The sequence below is a fragment of the Dendropsophus ebraccatus genome, chromosome 2 (genome assembly GCF_027789765.1).
Source record: "Dendropsophus ebraccatus isolate aDenEbr1 chromosome 2, aDenEbr1.pat, whole genome shotgun sequence".
Lineage (NCBI taxonomy): Eukaryota > Metazoa > Chordata > Amphibia > Anura > Hylidae > Dendropsophus > Dendropsophus ebraccatus.
In genome coordinates this window covers 12,367,653-12,393,473 of record NC_091455.1, presented here as the reverse complement: position 1 = coordinate 12,393,473, position 25,821 = coordinate 12,367,653, and the positions used below count along the sequence as shown (strand labels likewise).

Below are 25,821 nucleotides of genomic sequence, written 5' to 3'. Positions count from 1 at the left end.
AATGGTCTTTGGCCCAAGTGTCCCCATGAATGGTCTCTGGCACAAGTCTTCCCATGAATGGTCTTTGGCCCAAGTGTCCCCATGAATGGTCTTTGGCCCAAGTGTCCCCATGAATGGTCTTTGGCCCAAGTGTCCCCATGAATGGTCTCTGGCACAAGTCTTCCCATGAATGGTCTTTGGCAAAAGTCTTCCCATGCATGGTCTTCCCACACTGAAATGGAACAGATGGAGTCAACATTAAGCTACCTTTGGCACATTAAAGTCATGGGCCCACCAGGACTCCGACCCCTCCTGTTACCGTATATTGTTCACACACATAGAATCTGCTCATTTTTGCTCTTTTTTATCTCCTGCCGCACGTTAGAGTACCGACATTCAGATCTATAGTAAGAACGTCTCCGTATACGATTCTCAAGGATGATCCTCCATGACCTTCTAAGAGAATTTAAAAAAATCAGCAAATGCCGATGAGAAGATAATGTGGCACTGTGATTAAATCCATATTATACAACGTGACCTTTGATCATGACCGGCCGCTGCGAGATAATGAGATAAGCGGACGCAGGCGTACAATTATCAATCAATCCCCGGCTTTGATGATTCACCAATCTTCAGCCGTCTCTACAGTACATCAAACTCTTCATAAATTTCATTACCCCCGCCTCTTCCTTCAGATATAGACACATGGAAAAACCAAAGGGTTGCCCTGGACATGAGATGTAGGAGTCTCTAGGGCAGGGATGGGGAACCTTCGGCCCTCCAGCTGTTGCAAAACTACGATTCCCATCATGCCTGGACAGCCAAAGCGAAGCTTTGGCAAGGGTCTCCAGACGTCTTGGAGACAAGGGTCTCCAGACGACGATATACAGGGGTCTCCTGGACATGATAAACAGGAGTCTTGGAGACAAGGGTCTCCAGACGACGATATACAGGGGTCTCCTGGACATGATAAACAGGAGCCTCCAAGGTTTGATATACAGAGGCCTCCAGGGCATGATATACAGGAGTCTTTTGGACATGATAAACAAGGGTCTCCAGACGATGATGTACAGGGGCCTCAAAGGCATGATAAACAGGGGTCTCATGGACATGAGATATAGGGGTCTCTAGGGCATGATAAACTGGAGCCTCCAAGGTTTGATATATGGAGGCCTCCAGGGTGTGATATACAGGGGTCTTCTGGATATGATAGAGAGGGGTCTCCAGACCATGATATACAGGGGCCTCCTGGGCGTGATTTACAGGGTCTCTAGAGCATAATATACAGGGGTGTTTTGGACATCATTGCCCCCTAGACAATATATAAGGGGATCTCCTAAACATGATATATAGAGGTCTTCTAGGCATGATATACAAGGGCCTCCTGGTCATGATATACAGGGGTCTTCTAGGCATGATATACAGGGGTCTCCTGGTCATGATATACAGGGGTCTTCTAGACATTATATAAGGAGATCTCCTAAACATGATATAAAGAGGTCTTCTAGGCTTGATATACAAGGGCCTCCTGGTCATGATATACAGGGGTCTTCTAGACATTATATAAGGGGATCTCCTGAACATGATATACAGGGGTCTTCTAGACATTATATAAGGGGATCTCCTGAACATGATATACAGGGGTCTTCTAAGTACGATATACAGGGGTCCCGGATGTGATACACACTTTTCATTAGATGGATGAGAGCTGAGCAATGACAATACAAAGTCACCAACAGCGCCTGAATGAATGATCCCCACAATACAGCACTGGATGCACAAAACATGTTAAACCATCCCAGAATATGGGTGTGGGAGGAGCTGTGACAATGTACAGCCAATCAGAGCATTTTAAGGAAGTTGTCACAACATTTAGTAATGGAAAGAAGAAATCAGCTAAGACGTCCCAGTAGATCATGGCTGCAATGTTACCGCCACATAATCCACGACTGAAGCGTTGTTTTTGAAAGCATATCCTTGTACCGGGGCAGGGAGCGGGGGATTACAAAAGAACAATCCATATGTATGACACTGAGCTCATCCTGGGAGCCGAATCCTGACAAAGTACAAGCTGCTACACCAGGACAGACACCAAGATGTATTTCCATCAGAAGTCAGGTAATACAGTGCGATTGATACGGGTGAGTCATGTGTCCCCGGAGATCTATACATAGTAACTGTGATGGATAATCCCGGACGAGCCTCCAACTCCTGACATATCACTGCTGGTATGTAGTTATTATGCTGGGGCTGAACATGTATAGATTCACACTGACTAACACAGAGCAAGGATGATGTTTTCTCAGGTGATGAAAACTGACAGAGCAAGTGGATGAGGTGGAGAACAGTAAGGCGGGGGGGGGGGGGGGGGGGGGGCATGCAGAACACAGTACTGTGACTTAATAACCAATACAATGTAAATGTAGACTAATGACAGGCATAACTCCATAGCAATACTGTATGGGAAAAAACTATACGGTCTGTTTCTCTTTACAAGCCCAATCACATGTGAATAATTCTTTGGGAATTAATATGGCCACTGGCATAGTTACCATAGAGGCAGACCATGCAGCTGCTACGGGGCCTGTGCAGGAGGGCACAGGGCCTGCTTACTCCAGCCCCCACACCCGGACAGCCACCTGTCCACACCAGGACCAGCCCCAACCCCGAACAGGCGCCAGTCCAGACCACCCCTCCGCCCCGACCCTGGACAGCTGCCAGCCTGCAAAGAACCCCTGTCCCACCCCTGGACAGCCACCAGCCCACCGCACAGGCCCCCAGCCCAGACATCCGCCGGCCCGCACAGGCCCCTCATCCCAAGCCGAAATAACTGCTGCCCTGTTCCTCCGGATCCCGCACAGGATCCCCCCCCCATCCCCGGACAGCCGCTGGCCCCCACCCCATGCCCGCACAGGCTTTTCACCTGGACACCCACCAGCCGGCACAGGCCCCCCACCCCCAGACAGCTGCCGGCCTGCTCCCCTGGTAAGCTGCCGGCACCCACCAAACCTCCCCCCCCCCGGACAGCTGGGCCAGATCATTATATGTGTTAATTGGGGGGGTGGAGTATATAGGATTCATGGGGCCCCATACAGTTGTTTGCTATGGGGCTTCATGAATCCTAGCTACTCCCTTGACTATGGGGCACATCCACGGATAAGGTGAAACCTGAGGATAAAATCCACCGTGTAAACTAATCATAAGTTTATTTTTGTAACAATAACTTTTTGTTTGATGGAGGGGGGGGGGGGGGGAGGCTTAATACGGTATACGGTAGGACTTATTATGCAGGGATAAATTAGGTATTAGAGAGAAGACGGATCCAGCGGCGGGCGCTGCCATATGTAGGATCCCGGACCCATCAATCTCAATATCACTCACAACATCTGAGATGAACTGATGTCTGGAGACCTGTCAAAAGACAAATCCCAAAAGCTAAAATTATGATGATTCATCAGATTTACTCAATAAAAGTCAATGAAACTTCACAACTCGAAGGAGATGGAATGAACATACAGGATTTAAGTGGAAATAAAAGCTAAATTTAACCGGCTGTTAGAAACTCAAGAAAGTTAGGCGAAATCCATGCTGTCCTCCCCCTATTCTAATAGGGTAACCACAGGGCACCAAAAACATCGGCAACCACAGAGGCCCACAATGGTGCCGACCACGTTTTGTCAATCCATCAACATATCTGTTTGGATCCACTAAGTAAATCCCTGTATTCAGATTGGCATTGGGTAGACCGGGCTATGGAATCTAGAAGATTCCCCCATTTTCAGCCTCTAACCTCCATGTTACAGAGAATCCCAAGGTCAAGGTCAGTAATATAGTCTCAGATTGTTGGTGTCACCATAGCAAAAGCAGCAACATGGACACAACACAGGAACACGGTCACAGGGCATTGCATGGTTCCCAACTGGAAGCTGGACTAGTTGAGATGTGGTTCTGGGTGTTGTGGCTCTGGATTGCGCAACCCCACCAGGTGAGCGGCAGCATTATCTTCCGCCATATACTGCCTATGTCTGACTCTACTACTCTATGAGGAATTCTTCTGCTTCTCCCCTCAATCCAAATGGCAAGGTAGAGTATGGTCAGAAACTTAGCAAACATCGAAGATAAAAGGGACAACAAGAATATGAGGACGTAAGCGGGAGCCAAGGTGAATAGCAAGAAGAACTAAAAGTACCAGCAATACCTTTTATAGAAAACACCACTACCACCAGGTGGCGTCTGGCATTGGGAGGGCACTTTAATGGGGTTCTCTGCTTTAGAGAATGCTTACTTGTTAGGTACAATAAGCATTTCCCCTTTCTGTAGCCCCCCAGGAATCATCTGTACTCTGTGTGAAACCCTGTCAGCAAGTAATCCGTCTCCCTACAGCGCCACCACAGGGAAACTTAAGCATTACACTGTGCCCATTCACATTTATGGGTTGAGTATGTAGTGCAAACTTATAATGCGGTACAAGAAATTTGGTTTTTCAAACCAGGCAACCTCCTTAAAGGGAATCTGTCACTAGGTTTAGGCTTCCCTAAATGAGGGCAACATAAGCTAGTGACAGAAATGCTGAACAGATCGGTGTATTACTTACATTATTCTGTTCAGCTGTTCTCTTAATATGCAGGAGAATAGGATTCTTGTCACACCCCTCCCCCCAGCTGCTGATTGACAGTTAACTGTCTATACACAGCATGAATAGATAACTGCCAATCAGCAGCTGGTGGGCGGAGTTTTGTGCTTCTCATGAATATCAAGGACTACTGAGCTCATGCGCATAATGGAGAGGACTACTTATTGTCCATGTTATTCAGGAGGAGATCTCTGGATCAGCTGATAAGTGATAAATCATTCTGTTCAGCTTCTCTGTCACTGGTTTATGCTACCCTGAGATAGGACGCCATAAACCTACTGATGGAGTCTCATTAAATAAATACAACCCAACGCCTCTGAGACGGAGATCGTGGACAGGGTTCTCAGGCCTCTGGTTGCTCAGCAGAAGCAGCGATGGTGTGTAGCAACAGAAAGTGGGGTGGGGGTCACAACTGGATGCATAAGAACCATAGTCAACCGGCATCGGGACCATTTAACCTTCAGGGTAAATCGTGTTCATAAGCAGATGCCCCCCTCCTAGGATGTCTAAAGACCCTGACCAACCGCATAGTCAATAGTGGTGAATGGAGAGAATGTCCTATTTCTTTCGTTAACCACCAGGTACAATAATAGTCCGGCTCATATCATCCATACCGATACTCAAGGGGCACAAATATTTTCACTGGTAAATATGGATATTCACAAACTACGAGCTTGTTGTTCTTCTTACTGTTCGCAGAAAATTTATGGGCCGCATTACAGATCTGACAGCCAGTGACGTTTTTTTCATTTGAGTAATTATGCCATTAGGAAGATGACACATAACATCCATTACCGCATGGGTGACGTGATATGACCGAGAAGAGGAACAGCAGCAGCACCGCACAGGGGCCCCACATGGTGCTGAAACCCACGGGACCTGTCAGCTTATAAGTGCTAGGAGCCCGACTATGACACAAAGGACAATAGAAAGCCCAGTATTGCCACAAAGACCAATAGGTCAATCCTTCCAAGACGACTATATACTAGTAGAGCTTAGAGCAGCTCCAGCTTACCATGTATCAGACTGCAGGGAGCCAAATGAATACGTCATAGAAACTGCAGCATTTAGCCGGTCTCAGGGAGTGCAACCTGCACTGGTGGCTCCGTTGTCACCAGACATAACGAAACCCCAATGAATACTATTGACGTCCATAGGTCTAAAGAGTGCAGTGGGTCCATTGGTGACATTTGTTTCCCATTGTTCTGTTGAAATAATGGAGTAGAAACAAAAAAAAAACAACCCAGGTGTGAACTCTACCTAAGGTGATAGAAAAGGATCCTTCAATCCTCAACATAACCCTATTCTCAAAATAACTTTAAATCATCTACCATTGTCTTTGTAGTTCAGTGAATCCTCCATGAGCCTCATAGGCGTCCTAGTTGGTTGCAGCTCAAGGTGTAGTTGGAGACCAGTGGCACCAGGATTAGAATTAGATCATTGGTTGGATGCAGCCTTAGAGAGCCCAAGAAAGCATGGATACAGTCTATGGCCGGGTTGGGATGAACCAGAACATACTAGAAGCTCGCTCATCTCTAGTGCTTCATTAAAGCAATCAGCTGGGATCGACCCTGAGCTTATATAAAGTCCATGAATCCATACACGGCAAACTCTTCAATTACAAAGATCAGGCGAGCATAGCTAAACAGCTAAGGAGGCCATAGACCTTGGCTGACGACTCCTCACTAGGGATGGTCCGAACAGAGTTCGGTTCGGGTTCGTACGAACCCGAACTCTCAACAATGATTCCCACTGTCTGCCCGCTCCGTGCAGCGGGCGGATCCAGTGGGAGGACCGCCTGGAAAACTGGGATACAGCCATAGCCATAGGCTGTATCCCAGTTTTCCAGGCGGTCCTCCCGCTGTGTCCCCCACTCCACGGAGCGGGCAGACAGCAGAATTCTGATGCCTTAGCGTTTGGGTTCATACGTTCATACATTCATACGATCACCTGTGGTGATCAAAAGCTTTAAAGGACAACTCCGGCAATTTTTTTTTTCACAGCAATTAAAGCACATTACAAAGTTACATAACCTTGTAATGTGCTTTAATTACAGGTTTAGGAGAATAATGGTTGATCTCAGGGAGATCAACCAAAACACCGTAGACCCCATCACATGTTTCCCAACGTCAGTGAATCTAGGAACATTGCCCCCTGGGAAATGAAATATGTAAAAATACTGCGGAGACACCATCACGTGTTCCTCAACGTCCGTGAACTAGCAAGACCTTCCTCCAAGAAGTAACAACCAACCAAGGGGGATCTCCAGTCAAGGAGACCACCTTTCAACAAGCCACAATTAAAAAATGACAGGACTTGCTGAGGTATTTCACAAATCCTTACATTTTTTGATTGTGACTTGTTGGAAGGTGGTCTCCTTGACTGGAGATCCCCCTGGCTAGTTCAATGATGTTGAGAAACATGTGATGGTGTCTCTGCTGTGTTTTTGGTTGATCTTCCTGGGGTCAACCATCATTCTCTTGAATGCACTTACTAGGCTTTGCTCCCACTATCCAGAATCCTACTCTACATTGATGAGGGCCAAATACCCTGAAACAGCTGTCTGTGGATGGATACCTGGCGGACCTGAGGTGTTTCGCAAGCTTGTTGGAAGGTGGTCTCCTTGGCTGGAGAACCCCCTTGGCTTAGTTGTTCCTTCTCGTAGGAAGGTCTGGCTAGCTCACTGACATTGAGAAACACATAATGGTGTCTCTGCAGTATTTTTGTATATTTAATTACTGGTTTAGCCCCCTTCCCTATGCCCCCACACTGGAATCATTAAAAAGTACATGACAACTGTCAACCATGGAATCTTCGGCCGATGCTATCTTGTGTCGATGACGTCATCTTTAGAGGGGGGCTGGCCTAGCTAGCATCACCAGATGATTGAAAGCTTGGTGAGCTCCAATTGTAAGCCATCTGAGCTGCTGAACGGAAGGGGCTGGAGTTTTGAACGGCCAAACCAAAAAGCAGTAAAGAACAGAAGCCGATGACATGACGGGTTTCCAGGATGGACGAATTTTGAGCAGCGACAGTAAGGGTGAGGGTAAGTATAAAAATTTGCTTTGGGGGCCTTTTTTATTTTTTTCCATACCAGCGTTGTCATTTAAGTATTGTGTTTCCATTTTTTATCATTTGCCTGTAATTAATATGTCTGCCGATCCTGTAACTTCCAAAATTCTATGACTTTTCCCTCTTGGATGTTGAGGAGTTTATTATCACAAAGTTGTTATGTAACAATTTTAATTTCCCCGATATGTTCAGTTTTCAAAAGGACGACTGTTTGCCGAGCTTTTTGATCATGTGACCTTCGCTAAACCTTAATATTAATTATACTGTCTTAATTGTGTTGCCCAGATTATGGGCTTCTCTCAAAGAAGTAATGAGCCGGGAGCGGACCCGCGGTTCAATTCAATGAGTCACCTGACAATAGAACCACAACCAAAAACAACCAATCTAGAAGTGTCGAGAACGTCGGTAAAATGTTGTACAGTTAAAGGAGACCCTTCCGGTAAAAAGCTGGATATGCCAGAGAGGACCTGCTGGATTGGTCAAATTTAAGTGGCGGTAGCTCCATGAGGAAGTGGAGGAGGAGGAGATCACTTTGTGAAGAACAAAACTCCCAAAGTTATACTTAATATCAGATCATTAGAGAACCAGGGTGGTCTTCAGAAATGGTGTCTTCACTATTTTTTGTTTTTGATAGCATTTTGCCCCTAACAGTATTGATACAAGGTCATGTTCCAGCTGGAGGGGTTTAGAATCAAGTCATTGAGTAGAATCCAACAATGTAAGGAAGACGATGGCACGCAACCAGCTACATGAATAGATCCGGCTTTATTAGACAGACATGGTGCAGGGGAGTAAGAGGTCAGACTGAACTTAGTTGGTGGTCCACCGGACGTGATGTCCTTCTGTTTTCTTGCTTTGTTATGATCATTGAGTAGAATGTTTATTTCTCTGCAGATCTCTTATGAACCATAGACATGAAGACAGCGTGAGAGCATGGAGGAGAAACATGTTGGGATACTGGGATGTCTGTGATGACCTGGGTCAGGATCAAAAGTGGAGCACAGAAATTTATCTAGCGCAACCATTAGACTATGTTGGGTTAGAATATTAGCACAATATTACTTCAATTAAGGGGTTATTTGACAAAATCTGTAGTGGGGTCCCCTAGTACCTTGTGTCTCGTTAAGGGGTCAAAATAATTGACTGGATTATTAGGTAGGTGAGGATCTGACAATTGAGATCCCCATCAATCACAAACCAGTGGACCCTGGTCCTTCGTTCCTTCACGGCCACAAGACTGCAGTTAGAAGTTGGAATGGAGCAGTGGTCAAGCATGTTCCCTGCCTCTCCACTCAAAGTCCCCATGTGAGGATATAGCAATCACAAAACTCAGGACACTATGTGGCAGTGTTATTTATGCCCCATATAACCCTTTTATTCAACCATCCTGGAAATAAGGGAGCTTAGCCCTAAGACAGGGACGGGAAACCTTTGGCCCTCCAGCTGTTGCAAAACTCCATTTCCCATCATGCTAAAGCTTTGGCTGTCCAGGTATGATGGGAACTGTAGTTTTGCAACAGCTGGCGAACCGAAGGTTCCCCATCCCTGCCCCCAAGACCTCCACAATGCTAGCAGATGTACAGAATAGGGACTAGGAAAAGATCTTCAGGAACAAGACTGAGCTACTGAAACATCTTAAAGTGGGCAACAAAGGAATTCTTCAGCCACCAGTATTGCCAAACGATGGGACTCTAGCATGCTCCAGTTGTGCTCATCTCTAGCCATAGCATCTAATTATCCAGCTAATATATAGGAGGAATCCCCAGATTTACCACAAGATAAAAATCACTCTAAGGGTATAAACCCACACACCGTATAAGCAGCGTATTTACTGCTGCGATACGCAGCAAACACGCAGCAAATACGCAGCAGATTAGATCTAAATAACTGAACACAGCATCAAATCTGTTACAACAAATCTGCTGCGTATTTGTTGCGTATCTGCTGTGTATACGGTGTGTGGGTTTGTACCCTAAAAGCCTCCGTGTGTGTGAATATAGAACCATGTCTGACTAATGCGCCAACTTCTCCAACGAAAGGAAATTAAGCTTAACTACAAAATATTGCGCAGTGAATATCGGGACAGGTAATGTGATTTGGAGAAGAGAATCTCTGCATGTGATAAATAACAGAGATAAAACAATAATTGCATCAAAATGAACAAAAATTACAATCAATGAACCAGTAAAACGCTCTCCAGGCAATGTTCTTGTTTGGGTTCCATCATCTAAAGACCAGATTAATCTGTCAGCAGAACGTACAGCTGAAAGCGAGCGCGAGGAGTCAGTACTATGTCTATTTATCTCCCTGCTGCTCCGAGAACATTACTGCACCAAATTTACCTAATAAACAACACAAAGGTTAAAAAAAAAAGAGAGAATCGTCCATCAACATCCCAACCCAACTCCAAAAAGTTAACAATAACTTCCCAGAGTCGTCCAGTAAGGCCTGTGCACGTTTGGATAAAGCCATTATTGATCCACAAGAACAATGACTCTTTCTGTGGACTCTGTGAGGCCCTAATATGTTATTCGACAATGGTTTTCTCAATACGAATTATTAATATAAAATAAAATAAAAAAAGCAATGTTTTTATGGTTCAGGCCTTGATGACGCCGGGTGGTCTAAAGGAACCATGCCTGGTGATTGAGGTAAGGACCTTTCCTGGCTCCAGTCTGTATGCTTATTTCTAGTTTGATCTTGGCTTAGCTTTAGACTATGCTCTCTGATTAGTCCTTTGGCATGGTCTTCTTAGTACAAGAAGTTCTATTCCTGCAAACTGACTACATTTTTGGATACTTTATTTGTCCCTTGCACTCCCTGACTAGAAACCCCAGCTCAGACCCTGACCATGCCATCCATCTGAAGCCCTACTGCTGCCAATCTAGGACCATTCTGGAGACCATGAAGGATCTTCCTGCTGCAAAGTCAACATCTCACAGAGGCCAAATAAGATTGTGGCTTCATAGGACCACTATCCAGAACCGTAACAGTTCTGTGGTCAATGACCATAATCCTTCCATTCAAGATTTCTTAATAATTAGTCTGTGGAACCATTGTGAAGTGTTTATGAGATTTAGGTACTGTTTTGCATTCATGAATGGTTAAGCTTCTTTTTATGGAAAACAAAAATTGGAGGTCAAAGCTCTTTTCTTACAGCCGTCCTGTTTCTTACGCTACCAGTATATAGCTTACAGCTCCTATTGACCATAGAAGAGCCACCAGGATTCTTCTAAGGTCATAACAGAACCCATGAGTTCTGGTTGAGAAGAATTGAGATGGTGGCTAAATGTGGTGGTTTAAAAGGGTTATCCAATGCTACAAAAACCCGGCCACTTTCTTCCAGAGACAGCACCGCTCTTGTCTCCAGATCAGGTGTGGTTTGCCATTAATCTCTATTCACTTCAATGGAACTGAGTTATAAAACCAACACCTAAACTGGAGACAAGAGTGGTGCTTTATCTGGAAGGAAGTGGCCATGTTTTTGTAGTACTGGATAACCTCTTCTAAGTCCAACCAGACCCATTTTTTTTTAGCAAGTGCTGGGGAGGGGGAGGATAAAGGAAATAACATGCTCTTACCTCCCTTGCTCTAATGCTGGTGGCCACATATCGCCGTTTCGGTCCCCGGCCACTTCCTTGTCGAGTAGGGAACCAGGTCATGGCGTGTGAGGTCCCTCAGCCAGGCAGTGGCCAAGGTGGGACCCCACTACAGCCGCTGACTTGCTGGGTCCCCACTCAGACCAAGAAGCAGCAGGGGACTCGGGGACCAGAGCGGCGGTATGCGGCCACCAGTGCTGGAGGAGGTGGTAAGAGCATGTTATTTCTTTCATCCTCCCTAGCACTTGCTAAAAAAAAAATGGGTCTGGCCGGACTTCCCCATTAACCTTGTCTTCTCTTCTTGGTGACTTTTATTCCACTTTATTTCAACCTTCCAACATACAAAGGGTGTACTTGTAGTGGGTAACATAGGTCCCAATGTCCTATATGATGAAACCAATCCTACATGTTTCAAATGATAGCAGAAGAACTCCTACAGATTAATCATTGTGGCCCAAGAGAAACAAGTTTCACCTCTGGCTCCATTCTTTACTTCATCCCTGTACATCTCCTTTTTGTCTAGTCATATTGACAGATGATTCCTGATCTTGACCACATCTTCTGTCTGTTCTTTAGTACCACAATGGACTGACTGGTTCTAACCAATGACATCTGTCTCTGCTCACCAGTGTTATCGCAGCTACTGTCCACTATCTTGGGGACCACAACTTGCCGAGTATCCTGTAGAAAAAACCTTAATTCTTTAAAAGGACCAAAGATAGAGACAATCGACCTCTTGGACTCCACGCCACAATTAAGCCAGCACCAACTCAATTGTGATTATCGAAAGACCTTAACCTGAATGATGCCATTGGGTTTACAAATTACCCACCAATATTTGTTCCGTGACAGTGGTTGCATCATCAAGTCACATGCTACCTAATGCATGGTCCTTTTTAACCAGGGATGTAACGATAGAGAGTGCATTGTTTGCACTCTCATGGAGGTCTTGTAAGAGCCCCAAAAAATCTTTATTCCATACGAGTAGATCAATGATGGATGAGAACTCTCTGTAAAGAATTAGCCCTGGAGCTTCATACTACCCTTCTGCTTTAAACATAATTTCGGGGCCTCGGTGGCCCTTAGCTGTCCATTTGCTGTATATCCGCTCTTATATTGAGTTCATTACGAGCTATATCCCTCTACCAGATGTCGAAAGAAGTTGAGGAAATAAACATCACCCCCAGCCAAAGCTCCACGCTCCGACCCTCCAGAGAGCATATTATAAGGCAGGGAAATGCTTGATCCATTGCAAATCAATGTCGGAATCACTTGATTTACCATCCATGGTGCATTAAACAACAACTTTCCCCGTTAAAACTTAACCTCCAGTGTTTGTGGTTACAGAGTGTTATCATTATGAAAACACCATCCGATATAGGTCACGAGTCTATGGTTTGACCAAGACCTGGTTACAAATGGGATGTTTGTATTTTTATTCCTTACTGCACTGGGCGAAATCCCCCTGGAAGGATGAATAATTCATGTTCCAAGGGTTAAATTATTAAGGCTGAAGCGAGTATTCCAAGCACCCTCTCCAATCCGGCACCAGGCACATCTAATGTTAGTACAACCTGCTCACGTTGCTTGTCAGGTCTGTAAATGGTGGAGCAAGTAGACTATGTAATATGCCCTTATTTTATAGAACCTACTGACTATAATAATGCTGGATCAGCTGTTTTCAGTTTTTCACAACCATTCGGATATATTGGACCACCTGATTTTCCCATTATATTTCAGAGATCTTTTTGCCTTGATATGGCCTGGACTCGTAGTTAATGAAGGTGATGAGTCTCATCCATAAGGTAACAACATTTAAAAAAAAAAAATGGAAACAAAATCTCAAGTGAAGGAGACTCAACAACAAAGGGCTATCCAGCACGGTGGAAAACCCACCAACTAAGGATACATAGGATTCAGTTCCAATTTCACACAAGCAGTGGACCCCACATAGAAAAACTATAATATTCCATCATTACCTTGAGAGTTTTGAGACTATTATGTGTTGTCATCACCTGTGGGTATACGGATTGGCTGGAGGACCTGTGGGTATATGGATGAGCTAGTGGACCTATGGCTATATAGATGGGTTGGAGGACCTATGGTTTTACTGATGGCTGCTGGACCTATAGTTATGTGGATGGGCTAGAGGACCTATGGTTATGTGGATGGGCTAGAGGACCTATGGTTATACGGATGGGTTGGTGGACCTGTGGTTGTACTGATAGTCCAGATTACCTATGGTTATAATGGTGGACTAGAAGTTATATGGATGGTTGAAAGACAAGTGGATGTATTGATAGGCTGGTCAACCTCTAGATATACTAATAATTATACTGATGGGTTGGAGGACCTATAGTTATATGAATGGGATGGTGGACCTGTGGTTATACAGACGGGATGTAGACCTGTGGTTACAGGGATGGTTATAACCATAGTTATACTGATGGGCTGGAGGACCTATGATTATACTAATGGGCTGGAGGACCTATGGTTTTACTAATGAGCTGGAGAACCTATGGTTATACTAATGGGCTGGGGGACCTGTGGTTAAACAGATGGGCTGGTGGACTTGTGGTTAAACTGATGGACCTATGGTTGTATGGATGGGCTGGAGGACCTATGGTTCTATGGATGGGCTGGAAGACCTATGGTTGTTTGGATGGGCTGGAGAACCTATGGTTGTATGGATGGGCTGGAGGACCTATGGTTCTATGGATGGGCTGGAAGACCTATGGTTGTTTGGATGGGCTGGAGAACCTATGGTTGTATGGATGGGCTGGAGGACCTATGGTTGTATGGATGGGCTGGAAGACCTATGGTTGTACGGATGGGCCGGAGGACCTATGGTTGTATGGATGGGCTGGAGGACCTATGGTTGTATGGATGGGCTGGAAGACCTATAGTTATACTGATAATATATTACCCTTGCACCCGTCTGATCACATAACCCGGAGATTTTCAGCTTCTGTCAATGAACATGGAAAGTTTCCTATTTACTGAAGACAAACAACGATTTAGATATGAAACAATTAATACAGGAAACACAGAGGAGAGTTGTCGGCCTTTTCCTTATACAATTATTGATGTTCATGTATTAAAAGGAGGAGGCCGGGATCTGTGTTTTCTGCTATTTACCCTCCCCCCCTCCCTGGTGACTGACAGCAGAGGGCAGATTGTGTCGGCCGCCTCTTGGCCCGATATAAATAGATCGGTAAAAAGTAAAATTAGCTGCGGAGGAGCTAACGGTGGCTCCTCCGCAACGGTGGCTCCTCCGCAACCTCCGGATCTGGGTGCAGCTCTATCCTGGGAGCAGAGATTATTAGGATAATGATCCATCAGAGGACGGATTATTCCCCGCAGTGAGCTGTCATCTGTAAAACGGCTGTATCCATTACAAAGTGCCACCGCCGCCGCTAATGAGGTTATTACAGGACAGGTCAGGAGGCGGCAGGACTGAATTAACGGCCTCACTGGATGACGGTAAATACAAAGGGAAAACATTCCATTATCCCAGGTAAAACGGAGGCATCGGAACGTCTTATCATCATCAGCCATTCCTTCAGGTCACCGTATAATGTATAGAACATCTCCCTGTATACCTTCATGCTCCTTATGTTGTATAATACTGGGATATAATAAAGACTGTGGCCACACAGAATACCGCCAGCTTAGACATCAACGGCCAGGATGGGTCTGATGCATGAGGATTCCAGCTACAGGATCTGCCCTATGGGAAGAATGGGGGTGACGTATCCTGCCGGGTGCCATAGCCTGCACCCCAGCCTGACCACACATAAGCCTGCTCCCCAGCCTGACCACACATAAGCCTGCTCCCCAGCCTGACCACACATAAGCCTGCTCCCCAGCCTGACCACACATAAGCCTGCTCCCCAGCCGGACCACACATAAGCCTGCTCCCCAGCCGGACCACACACAAGCCTGCTCCCCAGCCTGACCACACATAAGCCTGCTCCCCAGCCGGACCACACATAAGCCTGCTCCCCAGCCGGACCAAACATAAGCCTGCTCCCCAGCCTGACCACACATAGGCCTGCTCCCCAGCCTGACCACACATAAGCCTGCTCCCCAGCCTGACCACACATAAGCCTGCTCCCCAGCCTGACCACACATAAGCCTGCTCCCCAGCCTGACCACACATAAGCCTGCTCCCCAGCCTGACCACACATAGGCCTGCTCCCCAGCCTGACCACACATAAGCCTGCTCCCCAGCCTGACCACACATAAGCCTGCTCCCCAGCCTGACCACACATAAGCCTGCTCCCCAGCCTGACCACACATAAGCCTGCTCCCCAGCCTGACCACACATAGGCCTGCTCCCCAGCCTGACCACACATAAGCCTGCTCCCCAGCCTGACCACACATAAGCCTGCTCCCCAGCAGGACCACACATAAGCCTGCTCCCCAGCCTGACCACACATAGGCCTGCTCCCCAGCCTGACCACACATAAGCCTGCTCCCCAGCCTGACCACACATAGGCCTGCTCCCCAGCCTGACCACACATAAGCCTGCTCCCCAGCCTGACCACACATAAGCCTGCTCCCCAGCCGGACCACACACAAGCCTGCTCCCCAGCCTGACCACACATAGGCCTGCTCCCCAGCCTGACCACACATAAGCCTGCTCCCCAGCCTGACCACACATAAGCCTGCTCCCCAGCCTGACCACACATAGGCCTGCCCCCAGCCTGACCACACATAAGCCTGCTCCCCAGCCAGACCACACATAAGCCTGCTCCCCAGCCTGACCACACATAAGCCTGCTCCCCAGCAGGACCACACATAAGCCTGCTCCCCAGCCTGACCACACATAAGCCTGCTCCCCAGCCTGACCACACACAAGCCTGCTCCCCAGCCTGACCACACATAAGCCTGCTCCCCAGCCTGACCACATAAGCCTGCTCCCCAGCCTGACCACACATAAGCCTGCTCCCCAGCCTGACCACACATAAGCCTGCTCCCCAGCAGGACCACACATAAGCCTGCTCCCCAGCCTGACCACACATAAGCCTGCTCCCCAGCCTGACCACACACAAGCCTGCTCCCCAGCCTGACCACACATAAGCCTGCTCCCCAGCCTGACCACACACAAGCCTGCTCCCCAGCCTGACCACACATAAGCCTGCTCCCCAGCCTGACCACACATAAGCCTGCTCCCCAGCCTGACCACACATAAGCCTGCTCCCCAGCCTGACCTGGTTAGTCTAGGGCAATGATCATAAATCTCTGTATAGCTGTAGCCCACTAGGAATATTATTGTTAGTGTCTTCATTGCTTTAGCCCACCAGGTACGTTATTATTAATCCCTTCACCGTCCTAGACCATCAGGGATCATACCATTATTCACCTCACTGCCATAACCCGCCATACATTGTAGCATTAAAAAGGTTATCCAGGAATATAAAAACGCGGATGCTTTCTTTATATAAAAAAAAAAAAAGCAGCACCACACCTGTCCTAAGGTTGGACTTTTTTTTCTAATCCTGGACAGCACTTTAATTGTTTCGCTGCCCTAGACCACCAGGGATCTTTTCTGCCCTAACCCACCAGGGATGTTCTCATTTATCCCTTTAGTGTCCTATCCCACTGCTATAACTAATCCTTTCACTATCCTAACCCACCAGGGATCTGATCAATAATTAACTCACTGACCTAGACCACCAGGGATTATAACACTTAGTCCTTTACCATTAACAGAATCACTGTCCTAACCCACCAGGGATATTATCATCCATTCCATTACTCCTCTACCGACCAAGGATGCTATTCTAAATCCTTTTACTGCTCTAACCTACCAGGATTTTAATACTTAATCCTTTTACTGTCCTAGACCACCAGGATTAACTCTTTATCAGATCCTTGATAACTATAGACCAAAGGGCAATTTGGTATAACTGCAGGGGGGTTTAGACTATGTGGCTGTATTACAGAGAGGTGACAGTAATGGGGGGAGAGCCGAAGGAGAATGGCCGACACAATGTGTTTATCAGGGGGGCCCTGTGCTGCCCATGTCCAGCCCCTTTGACAATAATCCAGGCAAAACTTGTTAGATTTGTTCTCCCATTCTATCCCCAACCCAGATGAAGGGAAGGATCCGCCATTACTAACCTGGACACCTTATACTTACATTATACCAGCTACCGCAATCACCTCTGGGACATTTCCAGGCATTACACTCTTATCCTAGTGGCTGTGTCTGGTACTGCAGCTCAATGTCACTCACTAGAATGGAGATGGGCTGCAATATCAGATACACTTACATGGATGGCGATGTGCTAAGTATGGCGGCAAAGAGTCTCTTCCATCTCATATTCTATGGGGGATACTCAGGGTCACACCCCACCAATCACACACTGAAACTGCATCAATTAGAAAAAAAAAACATTTTGTCCTGTATAAAGGAACAACAATAACAAAATAAAAAAAAAAATACAACAAATCAGTCATGCTTTATTTCAGATCTTATGTAATACAATCAAGTAAGGGGAAATGTACAGATACGTCCATCATTAAACAGCTTGATTTAGGGTACAATGCCACATCCGTCCAGATCACATGACTTTACCTAGAACTGAAGACATGTGAAATAACTCAACCAAGATCACATGACTTTACCTAGAACTGGAGACATGTGAAATAACTCAACCAAGATCACATGACTTTACCTAGAACTGGAGACATGTGAAATAACTGAACCAAGATCACATGACTTTACCTAGAACTGGAGACATGTGAAGTAACTGAACCAAGATCATATGACTTTACCTAGAACTGGAGACATGTGAAGTAACTGAACCAAGATCACATGACTTTACCTAGAACTGGAGACATGTGAAGTAACTGAACCAAGATCACATGACTTTACCTAGAACTGGAGACATGTGTAATAACTGAACCAAGATCATATGACTTTACCTAGAACTGGAGACATGTGTAATAACTGAACCAAGATCATATGACTTTACCTAGAACTGGAGACATGTGAAGTAACTCCACCCAATTCCCCAAATGGACCAGCCAAAAGAATACTGAAAAATGACTATTATAACGGTAGTGTAGACTATGTGATCACTCATTGCACCCATCTTTCTGATTGGTCCAAGAAGTAACTAAAACTGTCCATACACCAGTGAGAGCATTCATCCCATCAATATTCCTCCTCTCTTTCCCATACATGTGCACACATGGATGGGCCAAGCATATGAGTCTTTTCAGTAGGACGTAGGATACTTCCAATGAAGAATTGGACAACTTGGTAACCAACATGCCCGATCCTTCATTCTTCAGTCATCTGCCATTGGTAGAGGGTCAATATACATTAGTTGACCGATCCCACTGAAGTCAATGGTTTGGCCAATGTCCATGTGGTATGGGCTCCTTTAGAAAACTATAGGGTCTATAAGCAGTAGAGGGGCTTGGCTTCCGACACGTTACAATGTTACAATGGGCATCTGGGCTTAGAGAATGGGTAAAGGAACACTGATGGGTTCTAGAGCTTACAGTTCTAGCTTGAACTATACAATATGGTGTAGTAGCTGGCTTCATGTCTCCAAGAGGAGCCAAACCACATGAATTAAAATAAAATTCATAAAAAAAGGAAAATTTAACATTTTTACAAAAAAAAAAAAAAAAAAAAAAAAAAAAAAGATTCTCGGAGTGTTACCATAGGGAGTGGCTATCCGGGTGACCTGCTGTCATAACCTTCACCATAGAGTCTCATTGGCTGCACTTCAATACTAAGATTTATTATTTCACATTTACACCTAAGAACAAAATGTCCCAATAAGATGCAGCCGAGGATCCCTCAGAAGTGCGTCTCACTGATGGTGTCAACGGCTCGTATGTGGACGCTGGGGAGGCAAAACCAAGACAGGGGCAACTCCCGGCCCGAGTTATCGTCTTGAAACTTTATGTCCAGGTAAAAATCTCCAGTATAAAGAAAGAGTAGAGAACCGACACAGACAGAATGTTCTGTAGGCTCAACCTGCGGAGAGGAGGAAAGGTCAATGGTGAGAGGCGGGGGAAGATGAGAAAAACTACATAAAGATCTGTCAGTGTGTACAGAAAAGACAGAGAAACCTAGGTAATAAGGTTAAAAAAAAGACAAGAGTCCATCAAGTTCAATCCGACATCACAGAAATGTATGAATGACATCACAGAATACTCACAGAGCCGATAAAGAAGGTGTTGGAGCCTACGAAGGTGACAATATTTTTGAGGTCGTAGTTATGGACTCCATTCTGGTAATCTTGGTAAGGGATGACGGAAAGGGCAAATGGACCTACAGTGCTGCTGCTACAGTTGGTCAGCTTGACCTCGAGGCGCATGGGGTCGCCAACTTTACAGTCCGCGATGATGTCACAGTCACATGGTTTCCCATCAACCAATACATCTGTAACACAAAGACATGCAAACATAAATCTTCGAATGCTTTTTCATTTTACATTAAAGTGAACCCTTGGTGGAAATGGAGCCCACCTCCAAGCTTCTTAGAAAGGTACTAAGTGGGTAATGGGTTGTCCTTATCTTATTATACCCATGTACCCACCACCCCATAACCACCAACCACGAGCAGCTCATGACTAGGCAAACAGCTGTAGGAAGCTAACAACCTCCATGTCTCCTTCCACCATCGTAGCACTCGGCCCCCGGGTCATCATGTAGGGGCTCATGCACATTTCTCAGTATGTACATGCATTACAGTGAGTTGCGACATTCGCATTTCATGCACATTTCTGTGACATGTCCCGGTTAAGATCTTTAGTGGAAGTGAACTCATCTGGAAATAATCAGAATAATACATGACACGGGATGGATTTCCATCTGGCAAAATGCTCCCATTATCTTTACTTGTAATAAGACAATGAGTTATAATTGGACTGATTACAGGAACAGCCAAAGTGAACATGCAGAACAATATCCCCGTCCTGCTTCACTACATCCATTGTGGGCTGGAGATAAGAGGCTGGTACAGGAAATGCTGTTTTTTAGTAGCTACATAACCTGCTACTTAGTAACTGCATAATCTGCTCCTCATAAACTATAACCTGCTCTGTAGCTACACAACTTTATCCTCAGATGGTGCATAACCTGCTCCACACGAACCATAATCGGTTCCTTACTAGCTACATAATCTGCTACTTAATAACTGCATAGTCTGCTCCACAGTAGTTACATAACCTGCTCCATGGTAGATACATAGTCTGCTCCTCACAAACTGCATAGCCTGCTCCCAAGTAGATACATATTCTGTTACTCGCTAACTAAAGTTTGTTCTTCAGAAGCTGCATGATCTGCTCCTCAGTAGCTACACAACTTTATCCTCAGATGGTGCATATTCTGCTCCACAGTAGTTACATAACCTGCTCCTCAACGTCTATATACCGTAATCTGCTAGTCACAAACTACATTAGTCTGCTCTCAAGTAGATAGATATTCTACTTTTGCTAACTAAAGTCTATTCTTCAGAGTCTGCTCCTTGCTGGCTATTGTATATAACTAGGTTTTTAAGTCCTTAGTTGCTACATAGCCTGCTCCTCAGTAAATATTGTACACAGCCTGCTCCTCAGTAAATATTGTACATAGCCTGCTCCTCAGTAAATATTGTACATAGCCTGCTCCTCAGTAAATATTGTACACAGCCTGCTACTCAGTAAATATTGTACACAGCCTGCTCCTCAGTAAATATTGTACACAGCCTGCTCCTCAGTAAATATTGTACACAGCCTGCTCCTCAGTAAATATTGTACACAGCCTGCTCCTCAGTAAATCCATAGCCTGCTCCTCAGTAAATCCATAGCCTGCTCCTCAATAAATACATAGCCTGCTCCTCAGTAAATACATAGCCTGCTCCTCAGTAAATACATAGCCTGCTCCTCAGTAAATACACAGTCTGCTCCTCAGTAAATACACAGCCTGCTCCTCAGTAAATACACAGCCTGCTCCAGTAAATACACAGCCTGCTCCTCAGTAAATGCACAGCCTGCTCCTCAGTAAATACACAGCCTGCTCCTCAGTAAATACTCAGCCTGCTCCTCAATAAATACATAGCCTTCTCCTCAATACACAGCCTGCTCCTCAGTAAATACATAGCCTGCTCCTCAGTAAATACATAGCCTGCTCCTCAGTAAATACTCAGCCTGCTCCTCAGTAAATACTCAGCCTGCTCCTCAGTAAATACATAGCCTGCTCCTCAGTAAATACACAGCCTGCTCCTCAGTAAATACACAGCCTGCTCCTCAGTAAATACACAGCCTGCTCCTCAGAAAATACATAGCCTTCTCCTAAATACACAGCCTGCTCCTCAGTAAATACTCAGCCTGCTCCTCAGTAAATACATAGCCTGCTCCTCAGTAAATACATAGCCTGTTCCTCAGTAAATACATGGCCTGCTCCTTGTACTCCAGAGCTCCTTATAGAGTTAAGGAGTGACCACATCTACCACCATCTTTCACAGGAGACGATACGATATCCATGTACTCATACTGTATAGGGACAGGTACTGCCATTGTGAGACAACTCCATCCTTTGGCTTTTCATTCTGGGATATTTTCAGCACGTCCACCTGAGGATCTTCAACCTATAGGGCCAATGGGGGGATTCTCCTGTTCTACTACACAAGGTGGCTAATATTATAGATGGGGCACAGGTTTTGCTCACAGAGGCCCCTCCATGACACAGTGGGAGTCGAAAACTATACATGGTGTGTGATTGTTGGAAGATGCCTGTTACAGAACTTGCAGGAGGTTAAGATACATTGCAGGGTCTCTGGGGATATATACTGGACTCTATTTGAGCCAAGGCTGCGGGAAAGGGTTTGGTGATGAAGAGTCCCAATATGTCATATTAGTTAATCTAAACTCTATATCACCAACATTAAAGGGGCTATCCAGTGCTAGAAAACATGGCCACTTTCTTCCAGAGACGGCACAACTCTTGTCTCCAGTTCAGGTGGGGTTTGCAGTTGAGCTCCATTCACTTCAATGGAATCAAGTTACAGAACCTGCACCCAAACTGGAGACAAGAGTGGTGCTGTCTCTGGAAGAAAGCTGCCATGTTTTTGTAGCGCTGGATAACCCTTTAGGGCCAACGACTTAAAAAAAAAATGTTGGGGGTATGTTCTTCAATGTTACTTCTATACAGTTCACAGCTCTGGAAATCTTATCCCCGGAGAGCAATGTCGATCAGGACAAATCCTCTGACTTGTAATGTACCGGCAGCCTCCAGTATCTCCTGCGCTCTTCTCTACTTGATGTACATTTGCTATAAACACTTGTGTGAAGTACAATCTACTTTAATGAAATCAAGATAAACCGAGCGATGCCGGGATGAGAGCCGCCTCGTACGTCTGTCTGAAGTGGAGATTTCTTGGAGAATCAATGGGTTTTGATAAAACATGAAAGTTTCTCTTCTGAAGAAACCAGTAAGTTATACGTAAGCGATCTGCAGAGGTCGTCACAGCGTCTGCTCCAGCCTCTAATGTGGCCTCCCATCTCGGGGTGGATGTAAAGTCTGTTTCATAGAGAATATTTGATGTCGTGATCTACCACCCCGTCTCACTAGTCTACCAAGGGATCTATCGTTCTGATACCAATCTGTGGTCTCCTTCTTCTCTCAGTTCCTCTCCTTACATTCTTACATAAGACGACAGGTCAGTGGCCTCTACAGGATCAGCACACTCCCCTTCTTCTTATATGTAACTCTCAACCTGTGACTGCACCAGCAGAACACTCTTCTCCTACTTCTACCATCTTATTCTACAACAAAGTGAAAAAAGACTTCAGGTAAAACGGTTACACTGTGTTCTACATAGTGGAGATCCTTGGGGGTGGGGCATGACTTATTGTGAATCCCTGTCAAGCTCCGCCCCTGCAGAGCCTACAAAGCACGTCAGTTGTGTCTGGAGTGTTCCTACACTAAAGACGATTCTCAACCTCTAATCATGATAAATGCAGGAGCGTCTGTCACATCTCTCCCAGCTGGAAGGCAAATTTAATTATATTACTGGTGAAAACACAAGGGATGATCCCAACTTCTTTCATTTCCAAATTGCTCTGGTTTAATTTTTAATAGAGGTTTCACAACTCAAGTGTGTTTTTAGACCAGTCTGAAGAGTACAGGATAAAAATAGAGCAAATTAATAAAAAAAAATGAAACCCCCTTGAAGACATCTTTAAGATTGTATGGTCTACACGTCCTAACCCAGTCAGGAAGCCACACTTGGCTTTATATCAGGGATGGGGAACCCAATGCCCTCCAGCTGTTGCAAAACAACATCCTGCCTGGACAGCCAAAGCTTTAGCGATGTTGGTGATTAGTTGGGCAGGATGGATTTTCCCTGCTTGACCACTTGACCATCCTCGACCGCCATACTGCTCCCAATGACCGTTCTCGAATGGAGCAGTATGGCGGCAACTTACCCCTCCTCTTCCCATAGGAAACACATAAACCTGCTGTGCCGAATGTTCGGGGTGTGTGTGTGTGTGTGTGTGTGTGTGTGTGTGTGAAATAACGTCTAGCTGAACGATAATTTTGCCAACATTAAGAATATATGACAACCTTAAATCTGAAGGTGCCCATACATATCGGGAAAGAAGACTAGCTTGAGTCATAACTGATCGCCGGTGCAGACTATTCCATTTTGTATATTAGCGATGAGCACGTTCGGAGGCTGAACAACTTGGATGCAGGCCTAGGGAATCCGAGAAAACATGGATACAGCCATAGACCATTAGGTCTATCCAATGCACTTATCTCTGGTGGCTATTGCTTTGGAAGACAAGACGGCTCCTACGGCTACCATAGAGGAATATAAGGCGTCTAAATCAACGGGATAATCCCAATGAGACTCATTTTAAATGGATTGTTCATGATGGAACAGTCACACACTATAAAAGTCCAACTTGGAATAGTCACTGTCTATGGGGACCAAAGGTCGTCTTCTCTTCTCGTAAATACATCAAAGGCGTCCACTGAAAGGGTTAACGCTGGAGGTCCAGATCACAAATAAGATTAAGATCAAACCAGAGCCTATAATTCAGAACAGCAGTGCCACATAAAAGGGAACAATGGCCACGTGTCACCTATTACCAGGCACTTACACAGCGTACAGCACCCATGGAAATACTGGAGCCATAATGTCATTATCACTCATTTACACAGGAGCAATAACAAAGCAGGGGCCGAGATTAGCCGAGTGATGTCAAGGGAGCTGGTCCTCCGAGCGGGCGCCCAGGACCCTGCTGGACACCACACACCATCTGGAAGGGACGGCCGTACGCTTATTTGTTTGCAGAGGCAATGAGACAGAAATCATACACAACGAATGGGGGTTGTAAAGTGATTCGTAGTAAAGTTATCAGAGGGCGCACACTGTCCTTACATAGAAGCCGCTATGTCGCCGGGTGTCCTACAAGGTTTTCACATGACAATGAGCGAGTCAATATGGCCAATGCATCACGTTGGGCTATGGAGAGCCAATCAGGATAATGTCTCCTCATTCGGCCCCCCCTAGTGGTGGGAAAAGCAGTTAGAAAACCGTTAAGATTTGAATTTGAATCTGTATTAAAAGTTCTGTTTCCGCCAATTATTGTAGAAAAGTGCGAAGGTGAACGGACGGCGAGGAAGACTAAACAATGGCAGAAACTACAAAAAAAATTATTGCATACAAAAAAGATTTTTCACGTAGGACCTGGCGGTTTATTTTTCTACCAGGGAAATACTGTCATTGGTCAATGACCAACTGACTCAAGAAACAGCGCCACCTTTAGGTTATTGCGGTTTAGCTAGTGATGCTGTTCCAGACCCGGTCTATACAAAATGGTGGCGCTATACTTTGAAGAGTTAAGTTGTGCAAACTTAAAGGGGGACTCCGGCAAAAATAATTTTCTTACACACAAACTGGTTTCTGAAGGTTACACATTTACTTCTGTTATAAAATCTCCAGTCTTTTAGTACTTATCAGCTGCTGTATGTCCTGCAGGAAGTGGTGTATTCTCTCCAGACACAGTGCTCTCTGCTGCCGCCTCTGTCCATGTCAGGAACTGTCCAGAGCAGGAGAGGTTTTCCATGGGGATTGGCTGCTGCTCCGGACAGTTCCTGACATGGACAGAGGTGGCAGCAGAGAGCACTGTGTCAGACTGGAGAGAACACACAACTTCCCGCAGGACATACAGCATCTGATAAGTACTGGACTATATAATTTTAAATAGAATTAAATTACAAATCTATATAAATTTCTCACACCAGTTGATTCATAAGAATTTTTTTTTGCCGGAGTACCCCTTTAAATTATAACATACTAGTTCTCTGCCATTGTCCTGTATGGAAACACAAACAAGGTTATTGTTCTCCCCCAGCACATGGTCACATGATACAGGCCCCGCTAGACCAGCGGACCCCCCTGAGCTGGTATGGTCGGAGGTATAACTAGTACATAGCTCCTTCTCTGCTCAGTAACTCATCTCTCCACCATCACCGCTACTATGAGAAACGCAGCCAGCGGGGGTGTGTGTGTGT

At 45.6% G+C, this 25,821-nt stretch overlaps 1 protein-coding gene across 3 annotated transcripts in view; it reads right to left on the bottom strand.

The window, feature by feature from the left end:
• Positions 1 to 17,751: 17,751 nt before the first annotated feature.
• Positions 17,752 to 25,821, bottom strand: part of TRAPPC9 (trafficking protein particle complex subunit 9) — a 348,662-nt gene continuing 340,592 nt past the window's right edge. For all 3 annotated transcript variants that reach the window (XM_069957053.1, XM_069957051.1, XM_069957052.1), the window contains exons 22-23: positions 19,473 to 19,696; positions 17,752 to 19,288 (exon numbers count right to left, since the gene is read on the bottom strand). In XM_069957053.1, the coding sequence (XP_069813154.1) occupies positions 19,109 to 19,288; positions 19,473 to 19,696 (404 nt within the window). In that variant the 3' untranslated portion in view covers positions 17,752 to 19,108. The remainder of the gene's footprint in view (positions 19,289 to 19,472; positions 19,697 to 25,821) is intronic.